The sequence below is a fragment of the Amia ocellicauda genome, chromosome 5 (genome assembly GCF_036373705.1).
Source record: "Amia ocellicauda isolate fAmiCal2 chromosome 5, fAmiCal2.hap1, whole genome shotgun sequence".
NCBI lineage: Eukaryota > Metazoa > Chordata > Actinopteri > Amiiformes > Amiidae > Amia > Amia ocellicauda.
The window spans coordinates 31820468-31842761 of NC_089854.1; the positions used below are offsets into that span (position 1 = coordinate 31820468).

At 38.2% G+C, this 22294-nt stretch overlaps 1 protein-coding gene across 1 annotated transcript in view; it reads right to left on the reverse strand.

The window, feature by feature from the left end:
- Positions 1–22294, reverse strand: part of slc38a12 (solute carrier family 38 member 12) — a 123953-nt gene that overhangs the window by 44452 nt on the left and 57207 nt on the right. Inside the window, exon 9 of the mRNA XM_066704782.1 lies at positions 965–1058. Within this exon, the coding sequence (XP_066560879.1) occupies positions 965–1058 (94 nt within the window). The remainder of the gene's footprint in view (positions 1–964; positions 1059–22294) is intronic.

Sequence of the window (22294 nt, forward strand, 5' to 3'; positions counted from 1 at the left end):
CAACTGCATTCCATTAATCAATTAACGACTTAAATATAACCGAGCAGGAGGGAACAGAACAGCGAGATGGCCGTGACAGACATTGATGAAGTGGCCTTATAGGTAAATGAGAGTACATGAAAAGAGTGTTTTCCAATCACCAGGCTTGTTTGGGCATGTCAAGTTTTATTAAGACCGTACTGAGGGTCCCTTGAAGTAAATGTATCCGAGTGGAGGCTGGCTTATTTAAGGTGGCCACTGCTCTTAAGAAATCAGTAGGAGAGGCTGATAAAAGAGCGAGGAAAATGAGAAGACGTTGCAAACAGGGGGGTGCTCCCATGGGTGCCTTTCAAAGACAAGATGTAGACAGGACATGTGACAATCGCACATGTATACACTATGGAGATAAATAGATCGCCAATTCAAAATTCAGCGATTTACTTCAAGGTGATCCAATTACACAACCACTAACAGAAAGTATTATTTTCTTTACCTTGAATTTACTCATGACCATGTTGAAGCACCATATTGAATTTGTTTGCTTGCTTTAGTGTCTCTCTATTTTTTTTGTATTCATATCATATATAAATGTATTTAATTGTATGTTGCTTACTTTTCTTTTGGCGACGTTAAACTTCCACATTCTTTCTGCCTTCCCCTTAATGGAGTAAAGGGTTATCCTGATTTTTTTTTTTTTTTTATCTAATTGAAATGTAAATAACCTCCAAGTAACTAAAGAGATAGGATAGGGTGCATACGGTAGTTTTTTAGGTTGGCATACTCAGGAAGCTAATCCTTGACAATCCATGCTTCCTTCTTCATGGTTCGCGCATCATGCCACTTTAAGGAATTGTTCTTAAAGCACCATAGTACATCTGGAAATATGTTAGGACCTGATCACATTGCAGAGTACAGATTTGTACATTTTGTACAAAGGTAATGGAAATCAATTGTAAAACAAACATTGGTAACACTTTGCCCTTACCTATCCACCTCATGAGTGACGTCATGATCTGAAGATACTTGGTCTTTTGAGCATTGAAGAAGGTGAAAGGACCCAGTAGGAGAGTAAAGATGGTCTGCAAGAAAGCAAAAGGAACAGTTAAAATGCCATATAATACACAGCTCCTAGGGCTAGGCTGATGGCAAAGGTGAGCACTGTGGCTTATATAGAGACTGGGTCATGTGACAGGGGTCTTACCGATTCCAATACACACTGCCCCAAAATAGCAGCTCAGCTAGAGGAGAGCAACAGATTAAACCTCGGCCAATCACAAGAGGAAATCATCTGGAGTGGGTTTACTTCCACAAACCACGATGCCCTCTAGTGCCGATGTCACAACTTGGTAACATTCCAAGTCGGTCAGATGCCCTTGTCAAGCTATGATTAATGGTTATAAGATGACATGTTCTGAGTGGGGGTGGGGGTGGGGGTCACGTGCGTGTAAAGGCGGGGGGGTTACCAATTAATGTGCCAATTGATTGCCTGAGATTTTCTGAAGCGTTCTAAAATTCCTCCCAGCTGTACATTACAGAATATATTGTGACACTTGTTACACAATAAGAACTAAATTCACAGTTTCAATAATATTAAACGTACATCTGTATGCATGTACACAGTGAAAGAAACATGAGCAGATAAATACCAGACAAAGACAATGACAGGTAGACAGAAAGAAACCAATAGATCAATACAAGGACCATAAAAAGTTAGATATAAACAGACAGATAAACTGAGAGATCAGGAGCCCAACAGACTCCTATGATGACAAGTTGTTTATACATGCAAAAGCAACATTTCTGCAGGATTACCATTTACTACAACTAAAAATACTTGACACACAAGTGGGGGTTGTCTTCCCTATAATTTTTTTTTTTTTTACTTCTGACAGCACAGAAGAGTTCCCTCAGGAGATAAAAAAATAAAAGAACAAGAAAGAAAATTCAGAAAAATAAAGTATGTGTATGACCGGCCCCAGAGCCCATCAAATAAAGCAGCCTGTGACTCTACCATAAGATTTTTGGAAAATGTTTCATTTCAGGTTGCAAGGTTACAGGAAAATATCTGGTTTGTCAGGTGAACAAATACGCAATTTGTTGGGCAACAAAATGCCCCTTTTTTGGTTTAGTTGGCATGGATTCATCTTTTTAAGATATATTCACCTGCTCAAGATTTTAAAGGGAGGATCCTAAAATGCATCCGTTTGTGCCATGCCTGCTTCCAGAAGGCCGTAGCCTGCCATATCACCGTCCAATGTGTTAGGAGGTTTTGCTTAATTTTTTTATTTGTATTATTATTATTACTGGAGGAATTGTCATCAAAGGATTGAAAAACACAGCACATCACATCTGAAATGTCTCCCAATAAAATAAGCTATTGTCCTATCCCCACAGAACCTGGGGCTAAAATTTTAAATCAAGAAAAGGAAGTAAGCTCTTCCTTCAAGTGGCAGAGAGAATAAATGGCTTAGAAAGTCACAAAGCTAGAAAGACAGTTCTGCCATTTAAACACAAAGCTTGAGACAGCTCTGGCTGCTTCACTGTAGCGTAGGTGTATCACAAATGTTAATAGAGAAATTGTCAAATAAACCAAATTTGCCTAGCAGAAATCGGGTTGCAATGAGATGAAGTGGGGAAAATGCCATCGGTGTTGACAAGAAAGTGGGCTCTAATAAAATTAATATCATCATTGATTTTGCTCTACTGTGATCAAAGCTTTTCTTTTGTTAGACTAGAACCGAATAGGTCTTCTTGTCACTTTAAAAACAAATATATATATATATATATATATATATATATATATATATATATATATATATATATATATATATATATTTATATTTATATATATATATATATATATTTATATTTATATATATATATATATATATATATATATATATATATTTATATATATATATATATATATATATATATATATATTTATATTTATTCCAATCTTTGCTTCCTAGGTACTAGATGACAGATTGATAGACACCAAAGGAATGTGCTTAATATTTGCTTTGGGCTCCAACTGCAGATGCATATATATATATTAAATATATACAAAAGAAAAAGCCACTGTCTATTAGACTCATCGGCTGCCAGCTGGAGAAAGGGTTTGAGATATGTAGTGGGCTGTTTCCTCACAGATCCTGAGCAGATTCATCTGGTGCGATCGTTAATGGGATTGATGTAGTGAGGATGCCAGCAACTAAACAGACAAGCCTTGCAAACAGTGTGGCGAGGGGAGGGAAGCAATTTCTGAAGACGTGTAGATGCTGTCTGTAAATCATACACAAGAACCTGAGAAGTGTATACGGACAATGCAAAAATAAAAACAGAAAACGGCACCGACAATGAAAACCTAACCAAATATATGTAATACTGATTTTCTATCTGCCTGTAATGATGGTTTTGTGTCCAGTTCTTTAATATATACATTTTTGGATGCTGGTATGCTGTGGGTAGCAAAAACTGCATACTTGGAAATTAAGTTGTGATTTTAATTATAGGTCTATTCCTTCCACAGTGAATATTATCAGTGCAGAAATTAATAATTGTTGCTTCCATCCATAAATACCAAAAAACAAACAATAAAAAATAAATAAAACAAAGAACCAAAACTAGGTTCCAAGAGAATTATCTCAAACACTGGGATTTGGTTTGGTTTGTTAATTATGAAAACACGATTTATTTGCTAATGAAGATCATAATGCTTTTGAGAGGGATGCTCAGAGAAGACTGCAAGATATAATAAAACCATTTTTTGTTATATTACTTTGTTGGCCCCAGACAATTGTCTCATGCATTAGAGAGAAAAGCTTTTTAGGCAAACAGACAGCAGAGAGATTTGAACTATTAGAGAACAGTTGTGATGTGCAAATTAGCAGGGCTGCAGCCAGTGGGTCAGGCAGTGGGGTTGCAAGACCCCCAGGGCAAGAACTGGAGAACCCTGGAGATATAAAAGCAAGTCTGGAATTTGGCAAGGAATTGAAAAGTAAGGAATTTGTAGACACACACACACAGCTCTGAGATTTCCTCAGATCCACCACATTGTGCACTTCTTTCTCTTCTTAACAATGTATAGCTTTCAGAGCTTGTTTCTGTGCCTACCTTTAGGAAGTGTTTGACAACCCATTTGGCTTCCCTTATAGACGTTTACTGTAGTACACAATGGTGAAACTATGGCAAATTATAGCAACATGAAGTGAAATCATGGTAAAAAATGAAGAGGTATAGCAAACGCGTGACACAAAGGCATGAAAAGTATGGTAAACGCATGGTATAGTGATGGGAATAGTGAAAAATTGCTGTACAGATTATCACAAAGTGCTAAACACATCACAATACAAGTATACAGAGGCTAAAACAATTATAAAATCTTAGCAACATAAAATAAATATAAACATTTATGTTTTCAAAACAGCAATGGTGTTCATTGATTGAAGATTAGCATCATTCAATGCAAGCCCACTGGTGTGAATGCATTAAAACCCCAGACAAAACACAACCTAGAACAATCTAACCAATGTCATTCTATTCTGCCTCATCAGGTACTTAGGATTGGTAATACTCTTGAGAGGCTTACCGAAGAATGCAGCGAACTCAATCAAGCTTCCCATCATGCACTTCGCAGGCCACACCTGCAATGCTGAGCCTTGATATATGGATGGAACTAGCTTATCTCGTTAGCCAGTCATTTGCTTAAGCTTCCTTTTACACTTGGTTTCTCAAAAAGACTAAAACGAAAGTGAGCAGGGTAGAAAAGATTATATAAATAAACACATGAAAAAAGCCTTACAAATTCAAATGTCTGCTCCGTTCTGTGCTTGGAGTTGTGATACATATTCTCTCTATCTTAAGGCAGGTTGATTCAATAAGGCAGGACTCGCACCTACATAGTAAAGGGATACTAAACCATAAATAGAACTTCTTATTTTCTGTATAAAGCAAGCTGTCAATAGTCGACAGAGTACCTTGAGTGTATAGTGTACATTCCCACAATGAAACATTAAACCAAGCCACATAACAGGCACAGTCCACGAACCCCTAAATATAAGCTTCTTCCTTTACAAGGCAAGCACTCAACATTTTCATGTAAGGAGGGGACTACAACTTACAAGGCTTTCTAGCGTGCCTTACAAACTCAGTCATCACTGATTGGCTTGGGAAAAACCAACAACCTTTGACTTTCCCTGCCAGCCCTCCACATTGTTTATTTGTGTCAGGATTCAGATAAAAAAAAAAAAAAAAAAAAAATCTGACTAATTGGCCCATAAGTAGTCCTTGTGAGGATCCTGGCATACAAACAAAATAACATTGCACAGAGAGCAAGGAGTACAGCCAAGATTGGCAGCAAGGCCCAGCCAAAATCAGCAATCAACCTGTGCAAACACTCTGGGTGTTTTGCCAGGGCCTAAAACAAAAATAGATGGTGGTGGTGTTTGGGGGGCAGTGATTCCAGGTGTGATGCTCCACTGCAAAAACTCTGGATGACCTTACCTTCAGTTTTAATTGGGGAGATTTCCCAGGATAAAGAATGCATATTAACGGTTTTATACATCACCATCAAAATGCATTGAGCGGCAGTTATGTTTCTACTGTCGCAGAGTGCGGAACAGAAAGAGAAGTAAGTAGACTATCTGTCTCTCTCCCTCCATCCTCCTTAATAGATGCGAGTGTGTCTTTGTGTCTGTGTATTACCCCCCACCAAGGATAACTGCACATGTCCAATTTAATTTAACACCAAAATAAAAATTGGCCTTCATCCTACATAAAAACTGACCTAAAACATCCTACATTCTCCATTTCTCTTACCTTGTTATAATTTTAAATACAACTCCTTTACAGAACAGCCTTGAAGTCCACCCAATACCAAAGCTCAGACTCCAGCCTTTTATAAAATTAGTAATTTCATTTAAAAGAATACAAATAAAGATGATTATTATAAAAACAGAGTATTTCTGCTCCTCACAGTGACTTTATTGGTGTGCACATGTATGCCAGGTTAATGCACAGAGCCTGCCTGAAGGGGAATCAGACGTTCGATAGGAGGCCGAGATTTCCAGTGCATTTTTAAATATTGGGAGGCAAAACTCCTTGGTTTACAACTCCTTGGCAGCTTTTACCACAGGTACAGGTACCTACAAGTAGGGCGAGGGATAGTAATGCTTTCTGCCCCTGCCCAGCCGCCATTATTTTCAAAGTCTCCATCCATTTCTCCCTGCCTGCCTCCACTATCAATCTTCTGTGATGTCTAATTATGTAATCCAAACAGAAGGGATAAACACTGCCCATGGGAAGGCAGGGGGGTATGTTTAGCATTTCATGGAAGAAGAAAAAAAAAAAACGGAACCCTTTGATCGTCGATTATGATTAAAAAGCAACAGGTGTAAAGAGAAGTGCGTCAGGAGGCTCAATCTCCTCATTCATTTTTACATTTATTCATTTCATTTTCCTGAACTCAACCTCAACTCAATTCCGCCCCTCAGTACATTTTTAGCAATCCGTAAGCATTCTGTGTTTTTCACCAGTGAAGGCGCAATTATTTCCCTTACGCTGCAAGAAACAACACAAAAGCTCAAATTAAATCTCAGTGCTAGCAAAACCTTTCTTAGGCATTAAGGCAAAACATCAATCCCCCCCCACCCCCTTCCACTGCCAAGATATATTTCTGGTAGGTTTGAACTTTTCTATTTTGATTCAAATTAAGTAAGGAAACCAACAAATAATTCAAATCTGCTAACCAAAATGAAGATACAGCATGAGCAATGAGGCAAGGGTCAGGAGACAAGTGGAAACTAGGTGTAGGAGCATTCACGACGGGAGACACAGGAGACTCCCTAGGCTTGTTGCTAAAACTGACTCCTTGGCCCCTTTAAGGAAAAGTAGCTTGATGAGATTCTTGTATCATTCAATTGTTAGAAACCAAACACACACAAAAAATCCTTCTATGGTTTACAACCATTCTCGTGTCCTTATGTTCTACACTCTGATCAACAGATTTGTTGCAGTGGAAAATGTAACAAAGAAGCAGTTAATCTGAAAATGAAGAAAATCTATTACATTATGAACTTTGATGGAATATTTGAATAATCTTACTTAGCTTTCATTTTTGATATCTTTTGGGTTTCTTTGGTTCTTTGAAAGCATCACGACAACACCTCTACTCCCATCTTGAGGAGAGAGCTGTTACTAAGCTAAAACAAACAAACAAAAACCAGATACAGCTGTTGTCTTAAACAAATACATGTGCAAAGGGAATGTTTCAAATGTTTAAATTCAATTGTGTACCTCGTTAATACCACAATGCTGTCCAAGCACAGTGTGCCTGGAGATTTCCCACAAGATGATGCAGTTCAAAACAACAGTTACACAATCACATGAAATACGAATGGCAGTGTCAAGCTTAAAAAAAAGTATATTTAAAAAAAAAAAAAAAAAAAAAAAAAAAGTAGCACTAATTGCAACAGCCTTGGACCCAAGACATAAATACGTAAAATGTGTTAAGTCCAATATAAAGATGGCTTTTAGAAGCCAAGTTAGGCGAACTTGTTTCCAGTCGAACAACAAATGGAGACATTTCAGGAGCACCAGGTCAGGTGAGCGAGCCCCCTGCTGAATACACAAAAATAAACCACTACTTCTGCAAAGAGTGCTATGGCCACGTTTCTTGGGGAGGATTATTACCTGCAAGAAGAAACCTTGGTGAAGGATTAAATTAATCTGCATTTTGACAGTAAGTCTTGCATTTCACTGGATCAGGGTGCACTTTTATGGTGGTGGATAAACATTTCATTTCATAAGGCTTGGAGAATTAGCAAAGACATATTTGTGCATTCCTACAACTACGGTCCCAGCAGAGAGAATCTTTTCAATTGCCTGACAGGCTACGCAATCGTCTCTCATCTGAACATGTAAATATGTTAATATTCTTAAACAAAAATATGTAAAATCGAAGACACCCCAGGGAACACTGGGGTAGTTTTGGCGCCATCTGCCCCGGCTGTGTTTTTGACTTTTGGTATTTATTGAGCAGCATTAACGAGCAGCATTTATTTTATTCTGCTTTAACGCTAAATAATAAATACATTTGTTATGGAGTTTTGGGATTTTTTTAAGAAAAGAACATTACTTAGACTTAAACTAAAAGTTATGGGTTAATGCGCAACATTTTTTATTTCATGCAAACGATACGTTTTATTTGGATATGTACTATAAACTTCAAGTAAAAATTGGCAGTTTTTTTTTTTTTTGCACATGCAGGTATTATTTTATTTTTTATTAAAATTCTATGGAATAGCAAATTATTCAAAATTCCCATCCATCAAAACAACCCAGTAATATAATTCCTATCACATCTAAATAAAATCCAAACAAGTTTATAATATAAGTCTTAAAAACAGTACGATCCTCCAGCTGGAATAAAGTGACACAGAGTGCCAACATTTTAACACTGGCCTGTCAATGTTTTCCCTGCCAATACCTAAAGAAGCCAGACATAATGAGAGAGAGAGAGAGAGAGAGAGAACACAGATCTTTTCTTCCCCTCCTATTAGTACAGGGGACAGGTTGTCATAGTGTCAGGATTATTAAACCCTGAAACACATGACTGGAGAATAAAAAATCATTGTAGTTGACCACAGGAATGATAGGAAGGTCTGAGACAGATAGGTCTTTGTATAACAGAAGGGGGGGAGGGCGAAATCCACCCCCACACCCCCTCAACCATCTACCAAAATAATGAAGACAAAAAAGCTTCTTACACACGTCTCCTAGTCTTACTGCCAGTAGGGCACTAAAAGTAAGGAATAGAGAAATCAACTACCCCAAACAGCTTTATCTTTGAAACAACTCTTCCACTCGGATCAGATCATTTTAATGGTCTACCAACAGAGGAAGACCGTGATTGAACCCAGCCATGTCCGGGTGGGGGAACTGTGATGGGGAAATGAAGTTACTCTTTGCAAATGGAAGAAGCTGGAGAGTAATAAGAGTAATAAATCCTGGCACTGCTTGCGCTATCGACCAGCTACTTTGTTACTGAAAAGGAAATCAGCCTATAGACCTGGTGTTCATTTCTGCAGGTTTTCAATCAAACCAATGGTGCAGTTCAAAGCACAGAGTTTGAAGAAAAACTTTCTATGGAACATGCATTTTCTATGAAGTGCAAGACCAAACATTGTGATAGGTATTGTGACTCACTGCAGATAAAACAAAGTAAAAACAACTATAAATGCAAGAACATATTACATGTGAAGAACATATGAAGTTGGTTGTAAAGTTACTTCCAGAACCTCTTTTGGGTCCCTTAATGAACTCCTTCCAAAGGTTTTGCGTGAAATGCATCAAGTATCCAATTTCCGCACCTTTAACAATATCAATAAAATCATATGATCACATAAAACGCGCTGTAGAAATAATTCTGTGGCCAACATTTTATATTTCATTGCTTTCACAAAAAGCCTGTTTTAACTATGCACCCTCATCCCCGAAATGTTTCTGCAACCGTGGTATGAATTTCAACATCTGCATCAGACCCTGAGTTATTGCCTGCTCGGTTGTATGCTCTGTATTTTGGCTCAATCTGGTTGAATCTGTATACTCTGTCAAACCCAATTAACACATTTGTACGTTAGGCTGTTTTACCAAGCTTCTATGTACATGTTCTTTGCTTGGCCATGTTTTCCACATTATGTGCCTCATAATGCAATGTTTACCATGAATTAACTTGGCTTTCACATTAGACTAAACCTTTAAAAAGGAAAATTGTATGTATTGTTAATTGTAGAAAATATGTCAATATGTCCATCTGAATCAGACTGTTTATAGTGTTTATTGTTAGTCATTTATTTGGGTTTACATAGGCCAGATCATTGGCAGAACAGAGAGATCAGTGTGCTGGCCCTGTGTTGTCTATATTATCACAGTCCTGGAAGAGGCTGATATCTAAAGGTCATCACCGCTGCACTGCACATTTCACATAAAACCCTTTTAGTATTAAACAACAACTAAAATAAAACCAATTACCACAAAAAACATAAATCATAATAAACCCCGTTCAAACCCATCTGAAGCTGCGCAGGGTAAAATCCCAAGAGATATTTCGGAGAAGATGAGGGCCACTCGGAGAGATTTGACAGAACGGTTTGAACTAATCCACCCAGCGCAAGCAGAAAAGGGGATTATGTTAACAATCCCATCAGTACTGGATATCCCTCACCATTTGTTCCAAAATTAATCTTTATCGGAGGGCCCTGAACTGACAGAGAATATAAACATATATATACAGACATACATACACGTATTCAAATATATACAAAAACACTACTAGTTTTAGAATATTTTTCCAGTTTTTATTGAAATTTAAGCACAGTTTTTAAAGCACAAGTACAGTTTCCTACACCATCAAAAGGCACAGGAAGATGTCTGGCAGACCCAAAGCCACAACAGAATCAAAGACAAGTTTCTGAGAGTCAACAGCTTTCATGACAAGGGGCTCACAGGACAACAGCATCAAGCACAGCTTAACACTTGTTGATGTAAGCAAGTCTCAGTTTCAACTATGAAGAGAAGACTTCGATCTGCAGGTTTGACAGATCGAGTGGCAGTAAGAAAGCCATTGCTAAGATGGCAAAATAAGAAGAAGAGGCTTGCCTGGGCCATGAAGCACCGCCAGTGGACTAGTGAAGACTGGAATAAGTTCTTATGGACCGATTAATCATGCAGGATTTTTGTATGCTATCGAGTAGGTGAAAGGATGGTTCCTCAGTATGTGACACAAACTGTCAAACATGGAGGAGGAAGCATGATAGTCTGGGGCTCTTTTGCTGGATTCAGAGTCGGTGACTTGCACAGAGTGAGTTGCATCCTGAACCAAAATGGCTACCACAGCATTTTGAAGCGCCATGCAATACCCTCTGGTATACACCCAGTTGGTCAGGGGTTCATCTTACAGCAAAATAATGACCCAAAACATGGGATGAACTGGACAGAAGGGTGAAAGATATTTGTGCAACAAATTTGTGGGTACTTCTGCAACAGTGTTGGGAAAAACTTTCTGAACAATATCTGATTTCCACTGTAGAAAGAATACATTGAGACATTAAACCAAGTAAATTTCAATAAAAACTTGAAAAATGTAGGTGTTCTAAAACTTGTGACCGGTAGTGTGTGTGTGCGTGTATATATACTCAGCAAAAAAAGAAATGTCCCTTTTTCAGGACACTGTATTTTAAAGATAATTTTGTAAAAATTCAAATAACTTTAAAGATTTTTATTGTAAAAGGTTTACACAATGTTTTCAATGAACCATAAACAATTAATGAACATGCACCTGTGGAACGGTCGTTAAGACACTAATGTCTGTACTGTGAGACGCCTAAGACAGCGCTACAGGGAGACAGGAAGGACAGCTGCAGTGGCAGACCATGTGTAACAACACCTGCACAGGATCGGTACATCCGAATATCACACCTGTGGAACAGGTACAAGATGGCAACAATAACTGCCCGAGTTACACCGGGAACACACAATCCCTCCATCAGTGCTCAGACTGTCCGCAATAGTCTGAGAGAGGCTGGACTGAGGGCTTGTAGGCCTGTTGTAAGGCAGGTCCTTACCAGACATCACCGGCAACAACGTCGCCTATGGGCACAAACCCACCTTCGTTGGACGTGATTTCCTGCAAGACAGGAATGTCAGTGTTCTGCCATGGCCAGCGAAGAGTCTGGATCTCAATCCCATTGAGCACATCTGGGACCTGTTGGATTGGAGGGTGAGGGCTAGGGCCATTCCCCCAAGAAATGTCTGGGAACTTGCAAGTGCCTTGGTGGAAGAGTGGAGTAATATCTCACAGCAAGAACTGGCAAATCTGGAGCAGTCCATGAGGAGGAGTTGCACTGCAGTACTAAATGCAGCTGGTGACCACACCAGATACTGACTGTTACTTTTGATTTTGACCCCCCCTTTGTTCAGGGACACATTATTCCATTTCTGTTAGTCACATGTCTGTGAAACTTGTTCAGTTTAATCTTGTTGAATCTTTTTATGTTCATACAAATATTTACACATGTTAAGTTTGCTGAAAATAAAAGCAGTTGAAAGTGAGAGGACGCTGAGTATATATATGTGTATGTATGAAGAAACCAATCACAATCCCTCTCACTGTAAAATGAATTATGACAAAAAGCAGAGACTAAAGTAGTGCTCAATCACAAGGGCAAAAGCAGAGCGCGAAAATGTCTTCTGTCCATTTTGGGTTTCATTAATTGAGGGACGGTTTCCCATGTTCCAGCCCATACAAGAGTAACCGTTATTCAATTTCACAAGTGCAATTTCCTTGCTTTTGCTTTATCAATCCATCATCTGTAATGGGATATTGGTATTGCCCAGTGAAAATTAACGGATGGGATCACAAAGACAGACGGCTTTTGCAAAGCCGACCTAATCAACCCTGAAAACAAATGTTTTTTGTTGTTGTTTTCTTTTGTGGGAGGGGGTTCTACTCCTTTCTTCCTGCAGCATCAAATAGTCTTAAGCTAAGGGAGTTAGCTGAGCTATTTGATTAATACATATAAACAAACCAAAATACAGTTTACTTAAATGTATAAAATCAGCAGCACGACATTCAAAATGTCTTCTTACAGGTGACATATCTTTCCTCCAACACACACATTTAGCTGGTCTAGTATCCTTCTTCCCCCTTATAGTAAAATCGTATCTGAGTGAGCACCAGAAAACAATAAAGCAACAAGACGACACGATGATCATACAAATATGGAAAAAGAAAACTAATGGCATACTACTCTGGTTTTAAGTACCATTGGGAAAACCGAATGTGTTAGTCCATTAAAGCACATTTTAAAGTTCATTCTGAAGTCAAGTTTCACAGTGCACCCTGCAGATGTTACTCTTACTAAAGAGATTAATTTGCTGCTCCATCTCCATATTTGTGGTTAATCTGCATTCTCATCCAGGGTAGGCTGAACCTGGGCTTTGACTGGGGCAGTTTAAATGTGACTGTCATTTACCTGGAGGGGCAGATGCAGCTGCTTCTTCAGACTTTAATAAAAAAATAAAAATAAAAGCAAAGGGTCTTGGGGAACCCATGAAAAGGGGTTTGAATGAAGATGTGTGTATGTGTGTAAAACGTTTTTTCTCTTAAGTTCTTGCTTCTCTGTCTGTTAGATGGTTCTGAAAACAGGAGAGGGAGGAAAAAAAAAAAAAAAAAAAAGTCTTGTCACTCAAAGGTTTGCCAGGAGACTTAAGAGAAAACTGCAGTGACAAGGCTTTGACAGGGAATAGATGAGGCACTGTGACATGTATAAAAAGAGGAGTTGCACCTGTTAGTGTTTTTTATTTTTATTTATTTTTATTTGGATTATGATAGCCAAACAGCAAAGAATTCTTAGGATGTACTTACGTAATTCATTCAACATATCATATTGGAAAAAGGACAAAAATATTAAATAAACAAAAATAAACTCAGTTTACTATTGCTTAGAAGAAAGCCATTAAAGAAGCATAATAGATCAAACATGCAATACAGTCCTTTAAAAATATGGCAGTGTTAATGAGAAATACCAGTAGACCATACGAATATAATATAAATGAGTGAAAGTCTTGTTGAAAAGCACCCCAAGGCCCTAAACTGTCAGCAAAAATAATTACATCTTCAGTTGATTTTGTTAAATTTCTAAAGGTTTTTTTATTTTGTCGGCCGTCTCCACCTGCATTTAAAGGTGTAATTAGCGTGGTTAATTCGTATCTGTTTCACACATTTATTAATAACTGTTTTGCATTAAAGCACCTTTTAAAAGTCTGCAGCCAGGAGGTACAGAATAACATATGAAGCTCTGCTCACAATATTAAGCATCTGTAGAATACTTTTTATACAAGTATTGAAAAGAACAAAAATATCCCCTGCAGTGTTTTACAATTAAATGTATCATTTGATTCAGCATCCTCGACTTCTCAAATCAGCGTGGCAATACATTTTGTACCTGTGACTTTTCCTTGACGTCTCCTTCAGAGAGGTGCATCAGGTTTAACCCTGCTATCATCTGTCACATTTCAGACAGGTAAAGGATATTTCATGGAAGTACACATTTAAAAACCTCAACAGCAATATTTGAAAAATCTATTCTTAAAAGAGACGCTAAGCCACTTTGTGTAAGGTTAGTGAAGGCAGTTGCTGCGGAATGAGAGAATAAATGGGGATCTAAAAATATAAAAACAAATGTGAAATCAGTTGGATCAATGTCACCCTGAGGTGAGGTAGGATTCTGTTTGAGTTCACTGTAAGACAACAAGATGTGATTGGCTTTCATGTCGTGAAGAAAACAACCCAGCTTGCATGCGTGTTTTAACAGATGTTTTTTTTTTTTTTTTTAACACACCCTTGTCTTAAAAGGTATAAATTAGAAACCTAAAAGGAAAACATTTTCCTTTTCCTAATTCCTTTAGGTATAATAATTTTAAAAGTTTCATAGTTTCGAATGCTTCAATGTAATCCTGCTTATTGTGCGTCTTTGTAGTGTGATAAGATGGGTAAACTGTGTACAGAGCTGGGAAAGCTCAGAACAAGTGCTGAAGGCCTGTCTGATCTGGTCTGGACCTTCGTGCAAGATGTTCCTAAAACAACGATTACTTGGAGACATGCATGTTTTAACTATAATCATGGTAAAACTTCGCAATCAAACTGGTCCAGGAGTTAACAATTTGCATACAAGGCTTTCAGACTTCCCTTTCTCTGTTGCCCAGAGAACATAAGGGCTCCGAATCCCTCCATATTAAATGGATTCCGAAGCAGCGTCATACCGGGAGGTCTTTTCTCTGAACCTGATCAAAACAAGGAGCAGCATTTCCTAACCAAAACTATAAAAATATAAGAAAATATTTAAAAAGACATTCTAAGAATGTTGGCAGGGAACACGTGTCCCCAAGTGTTTCAGTTGTGCACAAAGCATAGAATTATTCATACCAAGATGGCTTTGGAGTTTCCTCCCAGCTACGTTAGAACTGAAACAAACAAAAAAAGAAAAGAAAAACACAAAACTTGCAAACAAAACAGAAGTAGAAGGTAGTCGTCAAGATGAAAGAGGGGTTTACTTTGCACTCAATTAATCACCAGAATGTTAACCCACTGTAATTACATATATTTATATGTATAAATATGTATCACCATTCTACAATGTAAACCCACTGATAAGAAAATGAAAGTAATGACTATAAAAGATGCTGGCTGATTTTATAAAACAAATTAATTAAAGGCTTTAGTGGTATCCAATCTTGGTGTCAGGGTACAGATTTTTCAATCCTCGTCTATGACTTGATATGACAAAGAATATATGGTATTGGGCACAGTTGTGCCAGATTACTAAACCCCTGTCTTAATTGTAATTAAGCACTGTCAAAGCATTGCCTGGTATCAGATCATTATTGCTGATTTTGTAAATGACTACAAGACATATAATAAAAATAGCTTTGACAGGTGGGTCAAAGTTTTGATTTGATATAGTCTAGTTGTTGAGTCTTTAAATTGTATTTCTTTCTTACTTAACCAAATTAACAGTCTTTGTTATTTCAGGAATTGTAGGGTTGTCCTCTTTTGCTTTAGAAATCAACATTCAAGACAGTGCTGCTGAGTTTCTTTTCCATAATAAAAGACCATATTTACAATTCGACTTTTAAATGTCTTCACAAGTTTTTTGGTCTCTATCCCTTAACCCTGCTGAAATGTCCAGAGGAAATTGGGTACATAGAGGTTTAACACAGAGCTCTCAAATAATTTAAAATAAATACTATGGCTGTTCACTGTAAAACTCTTGAATTTCATGTTCAAATGAAGCTTATAGCTAAAGATCGAATTGCCTAGTACCTAAAGGGATGGATTCTACAAGAGGTCCTTTAGAAATCTATACTGTATCACATCCTTTTGTTTGCCATCTTTTCAGGTCCACTACGCAAGGGCTGTGAAAAAGCAGAAAAAGGGTTTGTTCAATGTATGTTCCCAGTGGGATGCTACAGTAAGTTATATTAAGTCTGATCTGCTCGCAGGGAGATAAATGGGAATTCAGGAGAAGTATTTATCCTGGTAACTGAAGAGCCATCCCTTCACTGAGTCCCAGGGTAGAACTTACAGTCAAAGGCCTACGCACGAAACAAGCTTTTCAGTGACTTGATTTATCACTCTTGATCTGGTCAAAGAGAGAACAGCACTTAGGTGGATTCTGTGTAAAATAAAATAAAAACTTCACCCGAAACACAAGCACAACATAAAGCCTATGATTTACAGAAGCACCTGAAAGAGCACAGGATCAAGGATACATGGCACACGTCAGCTAAGAGACTTAAAAAGAATTTAAAACCCGTTGCATTCCACCGCCTTCCAAAATAACACCGGTGTTCAACACGACATGGGGAGGCACTGGTGTGTGGTGAAGAGAGGCAACTCAAACTTGGCTTCTGCCCTCCCCTGTCCTGGCAGCACCCTGCAAGTGCACATCGACCCCCCTGTGCACACCAAGCTTCATTCAGCTACAGCTCCATTCATGGAAAAGGATGCATCCTGCTTTTAGGGAAGAGGCTTTTTTCTGAACGGGCCGCTCAAACAGACTATCGCTACAGAACAGCCTTCCCTTCACTGTTTTCTTTGTTGGGGGCTGGGAGGCAGGAGGAAGAGATCTGCTAGGCTGTTGGTTAGTGTCATTACTTTGCATTCACTTATTTGTACACCATTCACCCATTCAATCAAGTGTCAGGCAGTCTCTAACTCCTGCTTTGTTAGAGGGATCCACAATGGTTTGGCTTTAGACTAACACACACACAGGAGCAAGTGACAAAGCCTGTTGATAAGATAAGTACAGCGAGCTGGGGCTGTAATAATGTGACTCCACGTTATAATAATAATTTAAAAAAATGTAGTATCATTACAAGCTGTACTAAAGGGCATTACTCATTATTACATGACTGTTCATCATGATTATAAGGGTAAACAGCATACGCACGCCAGGAAGTGTCACCCAGTCACTGAAAAATACTGATCTGTACCGTGAATTATGCGGCCTGATGCACAGGGAGAGTGTGCAATCCAATAAAGGCAGTTCCTGCGAGACGAGTAGCTCAAAGCTGCGTGTGAATAATTTACGTTGGCCTCGTATAGATTTTGTTGTCCATGTTCACTCACGATTCAGGTGAGAAAATCACAGCAGCAACTAAAAAACATTAATCTCCCTTATGTTTCCCTAAGGAACTCAGATCTCGCTAAATCCCCTGTACTATACTGCAATATATATATATAGAATTCATACATACATACATGGAGCCTATTTAATGGCCCTCCTCTTCATACCAGAAACAAAAAGAAGTCAGGGACACCCCCAACACACATTTTTGTTCTACACCCTCCCACCTCTAAATCAGAGCTTAAGGAGATATTTACAGTGCCACTGAATACATCGTTTGCTTTTTGACTCCAAAGCAGGATCTCCTGGAGAAGTACTTTGTAATGACACTCCGAAGTCCTGTTTCATCACCAAGAGTAATTGTGATACTAACTGACGGCTGCACCTGTCTCCAACCCAGTTCGAACCCTTCATTCCTAGACCGGACATCACCCCCTGAAAAGTCTCATCAAAAGCATTACACTGCACAAAGACACAGACAAAAATCTGCACTCATGAATCCATATAGTAAGAGGAGCCTTTTGTCATCTCTACTTTACTACTGAGTTCATCTCTTTGATTTTTCCTACTTCCATTAGTCCTGGAATAACTCAGTAGGCTGACTTCTAAAAAATATTAATTGGGAAGTCATATTAAAACTGTAAAATGTGTTGATACAAATTTCTGAAACTAACCTGGAACTGAGAGTCTTTTGGGTGAATTTGATCGACTTTTGATTCAAAATCCCAAATAGACCTGACTCAATTAACCCCAAAGAACTAGCTGAAGCTCAACATGGAAACCAGGTCCAGAGGACACAAATTGAAGATGAGGTCAAGTGCATTAGGTGCAGAAACTAACCATAATTCATAATGATCAACGGGATCCTTCATTAGGTATTAACTTAATTCTGGGATCATTAAAATAGCACATGATGCAAAGTTACAACCTGACCTCCTGTCATTAATTAAAAGATTCTTTGCCAAGTATACCAGGAGGCACTAGGCACTGTTTGCATACTCTTCATTTTGTACTTTCGTTCAAACAGGATGCATAATTTGTAATGAACAGGAAAATTTAGGTAACAGACTGATCCCTTCAGTCAAGACCTGCGGGACTGCACTGAGATAGTCAAGACATGTTAATGTAATATTTGTTTTTTGCTTCTCTCTGTATTCCAGAGTTGTAATCTGCTGTACTGTGGAACTTTCTTGCAAACAGAAGACCATGAGGGAAATTGTCATTAACTACAATTTGAACTGACAGGTCTGCAGAGATCTGCCCAGCAAAAAAGAAAAAAAAGAAAAAAAAAAAAAGGGAAATTTTCTTAGCAGAAATCAAGGTACCTGACACGTTATTGACTGCAAAAACATAGCTGACCCTAACTGCGTACACAAAGACATGAATGATGTGTGCACTTCACTTTAAATGCTGACAGGCATGGAGAGACTATGCCTTCTGCAGTACACGTGGAGAGTTGGAAACCTACTATTAACTCAGAGCTGCAAGCAAACAGGTTCATTTGCAGTAAATACAACAGGAAAAAACACAGACTTCCTTTAGGCTCTCTCTACGATTCGGTTTTCTGTGATGAATTGGATTGTGAATGGCAGTGTTTTTAAAAGAAAGAAAAAAAATGAATGGATGGATGGATGGATAAAAAAAACATCTGACTTTTACCTGAATTGCAAGTCTTTCATCACTGCACTGACAAAAAACTATCTAGAAAATACATTTTTTTTAATTTAGATTTTTGTGAACATAATTGAAAGAGAAGAGAAAAACAAACAAACAAACAAAAAAACAACTTGCATTTACTGCTCTTAAACATTTAGAAGAAATCCAGACTGGCCATTCAGTGACATTCACTGGTTTCAGCACAGTCCATACAGACACCCTGCATACACATTTGAAGCAAGTCTGTGCTCTTTGTTCAGATTAAATCGTGCCCCTATCTCTCTTTGCATTGGCTGACAGCTTCATTGTAGAGAACACAGTTGATTATTTAATGTTAGAGACACCTGTCAGAGCAGGGTTAAGCAAGCAGCACCTTTCTGAATGTCAACCTGAAGGACCCACTTTCAGAACTTCAAAGCATCTTCATTCAAAGATAATGCAAATTTACCAAAGCCATCCAAGCCATGCCACTGATATCCTTTTGTTAAAAAAATAAATAAAAATAAAGATATATTAATCAAATTTGTATTCACTGATTATGTTATATTTCAACCACACAATTTAAAATTTTCAACAGATGCACAAAATCACTCAAATCTGCATCTTCTTTCGGGGTGGATGGAGAAGGAACACAATTTTTGTCTGCACTCTGAGTCTGCTAGAAATTAAATGAGAAGAAGTGAAGGTAGGCAAGTTTGTATCCCTGGTTTTGAATGACCTTCAACATACTGGCCAAGACCTGGCCTGGATTTTATGAAGGTCAAATTGAATTAAGTGTGCTAATGCGTAAATGTGTTGCCATTTAATGTCTCATACGACATGCACTGAGCATGCAGAGTTTTTCCCACCACTTTCCCAGGAATGACAACAGGCCTGATTAGGTGAAATGGGTTCAAATCTGTCTGGCAGCAGTGACATGTAATTCGCTGCAGGATCATAATGGATTATACACTATAGGTTCAAATAAGAAGAAAGAAGCTGAAAGACACTTGGTGAGACTTATATGAGCTTTCAAATGTGAAAGAAATGAATGTGCAATAATCACAAAGCAAGCAAATGTAAATAAATAAAAAAATACTAAACACAATGATCTGTAAATTTGCTTAAATAACTACTTGAAACTCATGTTCACCAAGTGGTTATCAAAAAATTGCAGCTAACACTAACACTTCAAATACTAACATAATACTACCACAATGCCTTTCTGCAGTAGCTAGGTGTGTTCAGATTGTAACTGTGCCCCAAGTCTTAGGAGGTCAAATCAGGCCAAGAAACAAGTGCTCATGTTGGAGTAGGAATCAGAAGCATGGCCAGATACACTGTAAAACTGCTTTACAACAACTTCCCTATTGGGGAGTATAAAACAGCACACTTGCTCCAAAGTAAGCCTAACTAGGTGGATTTATTTTTACACACTGAAAGCAGGACTTGATTTTGCTTGAAGGACTTTGGCGTATGGAATTCACAGACCTGAGAGATTTGCTCAGCTACCCAACTGCAACAGCTGCCCCCATTCGCTCTCATTTGCACCTTTACAAAATGAGCAAAAGTGCTGGAAAGAATAAAATGAATGCCCTTGTTTTCATTGATCTAAAGCAAGTCACAGAAGTCTATGACTACCTAATCCCTCATTTTATAATACTAAATAATAATTAAAAAAACATCCACAAAAATAGAGGGTTACAGTTACCAATCACCAGGCAAATGCCATCTTGAGCTGCAACCTATCGCTCCTTGCATGGCACACTGGCTAATGAAGAAATAAGTCGTGACAGAGGCAGAGACACTGCCAAATGGAGCCCTTGCTGCAAATGAAAATGAATGCCGTGGCTTTGCTTGCGAGTATGCTTCACTGTTCCCACTGACATGTCCCTTGATGTTTTTACCTCCAGGTCCACTTTGTTCAGAACTTATCGAACGTAGTGAGAAGGACATAAAGTTAAAAGGGCGGGGAGAAAGGATGATAAAGGAGAAAGTAATTTGTTGATCGATGGCCCACTTAATCATTATAATTATAGTTAGAAAAGACTGTCATGAAAAAGAGAGAAACATATTAGACCTACTTGTTCAGCTTCCAGATACAGTTCAGGTGAGCCCTGCTGGGAACTACAAGAAGCTAGCAAAGGCTTTAAACCGAGGACCAAACACAAAAGCAGATGTAATGAGTAAATAATATTCCCCTTTGAAGACCAGAAACCAACTGTTTATTGAACAATAATGCATTTTCTTTCTAGGTTAAATAAAAGCTAGACTACTATTGTTAAAAAGCCTCAGATATGCCATTCACATAAGCTACATGATAAAATGCTCATGATACCGAAAGCAACAGGAATATGAATAATATTGACTTGGCACTGACATTTTCACCAAGGGCATGATTTTCAAAACCTCACGTAAAAAAATAAATATTTAATGTTATTTATGATTAACAGGTATTGAAAATGGACACATGATATATTTTAAAACAGTCAAAAAGAGAATATAGTGACCTGAATGACTTTGGAGACCACATTCTTATTTTTCCTCTATAGTAAATCAGTGATTTTACATGCAGCCTAGGGCTGCACGATTATGGCCAAAATGATAATCACGATTATTTTGATCAATATTGAGATCACGATTATTTAGCACGATTATTCATTGATTTTAGGGACAAGATATTTTTATTGCACTTTCACATTTAAATAAACAGACCATTGCTTTCACTTCCATGTTGTACATCAAAATAAGACTGGTCCTTAAAGTGCATCATCTCCTAGCAGTGAAATATAAATTAAATTGTACCCAAAATATAGGCTAACTAAAAATAAATATGCCATCACAGAATGCAACCAAATGAAAACAATTCAGGCCTATGCAGAAAAGGCAATAACATAGTGTTTACAGGTTTTTGGCAAGCAACACCAGCCTGTCAACATTTTCTGGCTTGAGTGACGAGCGAAGCAGAGGGGTGTACTACGAAGGGAGTTTAACCTACTCAGAGTTAACTCTGGGTTATCAAGGAAAGTCAGGGTTGACAAACTGATTGCCCAAACTGGTGTTAACCAGTACTACGACGGTGATTAAGATGTCAGTTGACTCGGTGTTAACTGGAGTTAGTGCGCGTTCCCGTGAAAGGGGCGCGTCTGCAGCGCATGCTCAGTGTGTGCACAGTGTCTGTGCGCTGGACTGTCCCCCGAATAATGCAGTTGAGAATGTCAGATATGAGGGTTTAAAGAAAGGTTAGTGGCTCAATCTAACACCGTGGCGGCCAACAAAGCAAGGGAGGCCTGTTGGCAGCGCATTGACGACAGAGTCAATTCGTAAGAACAGTGTTCTTGTCATATGTTCTCTATTTTGTCTTACGGATTCTTCTTTTATTTGTAATATGATTGAGATGTAAGGACATGTACAAAAGTCTATCTAAATATGTGAAAACAATTAGGATAATTCAATCATAGCCTACACATGGGGTACATCTCTGAAATTGA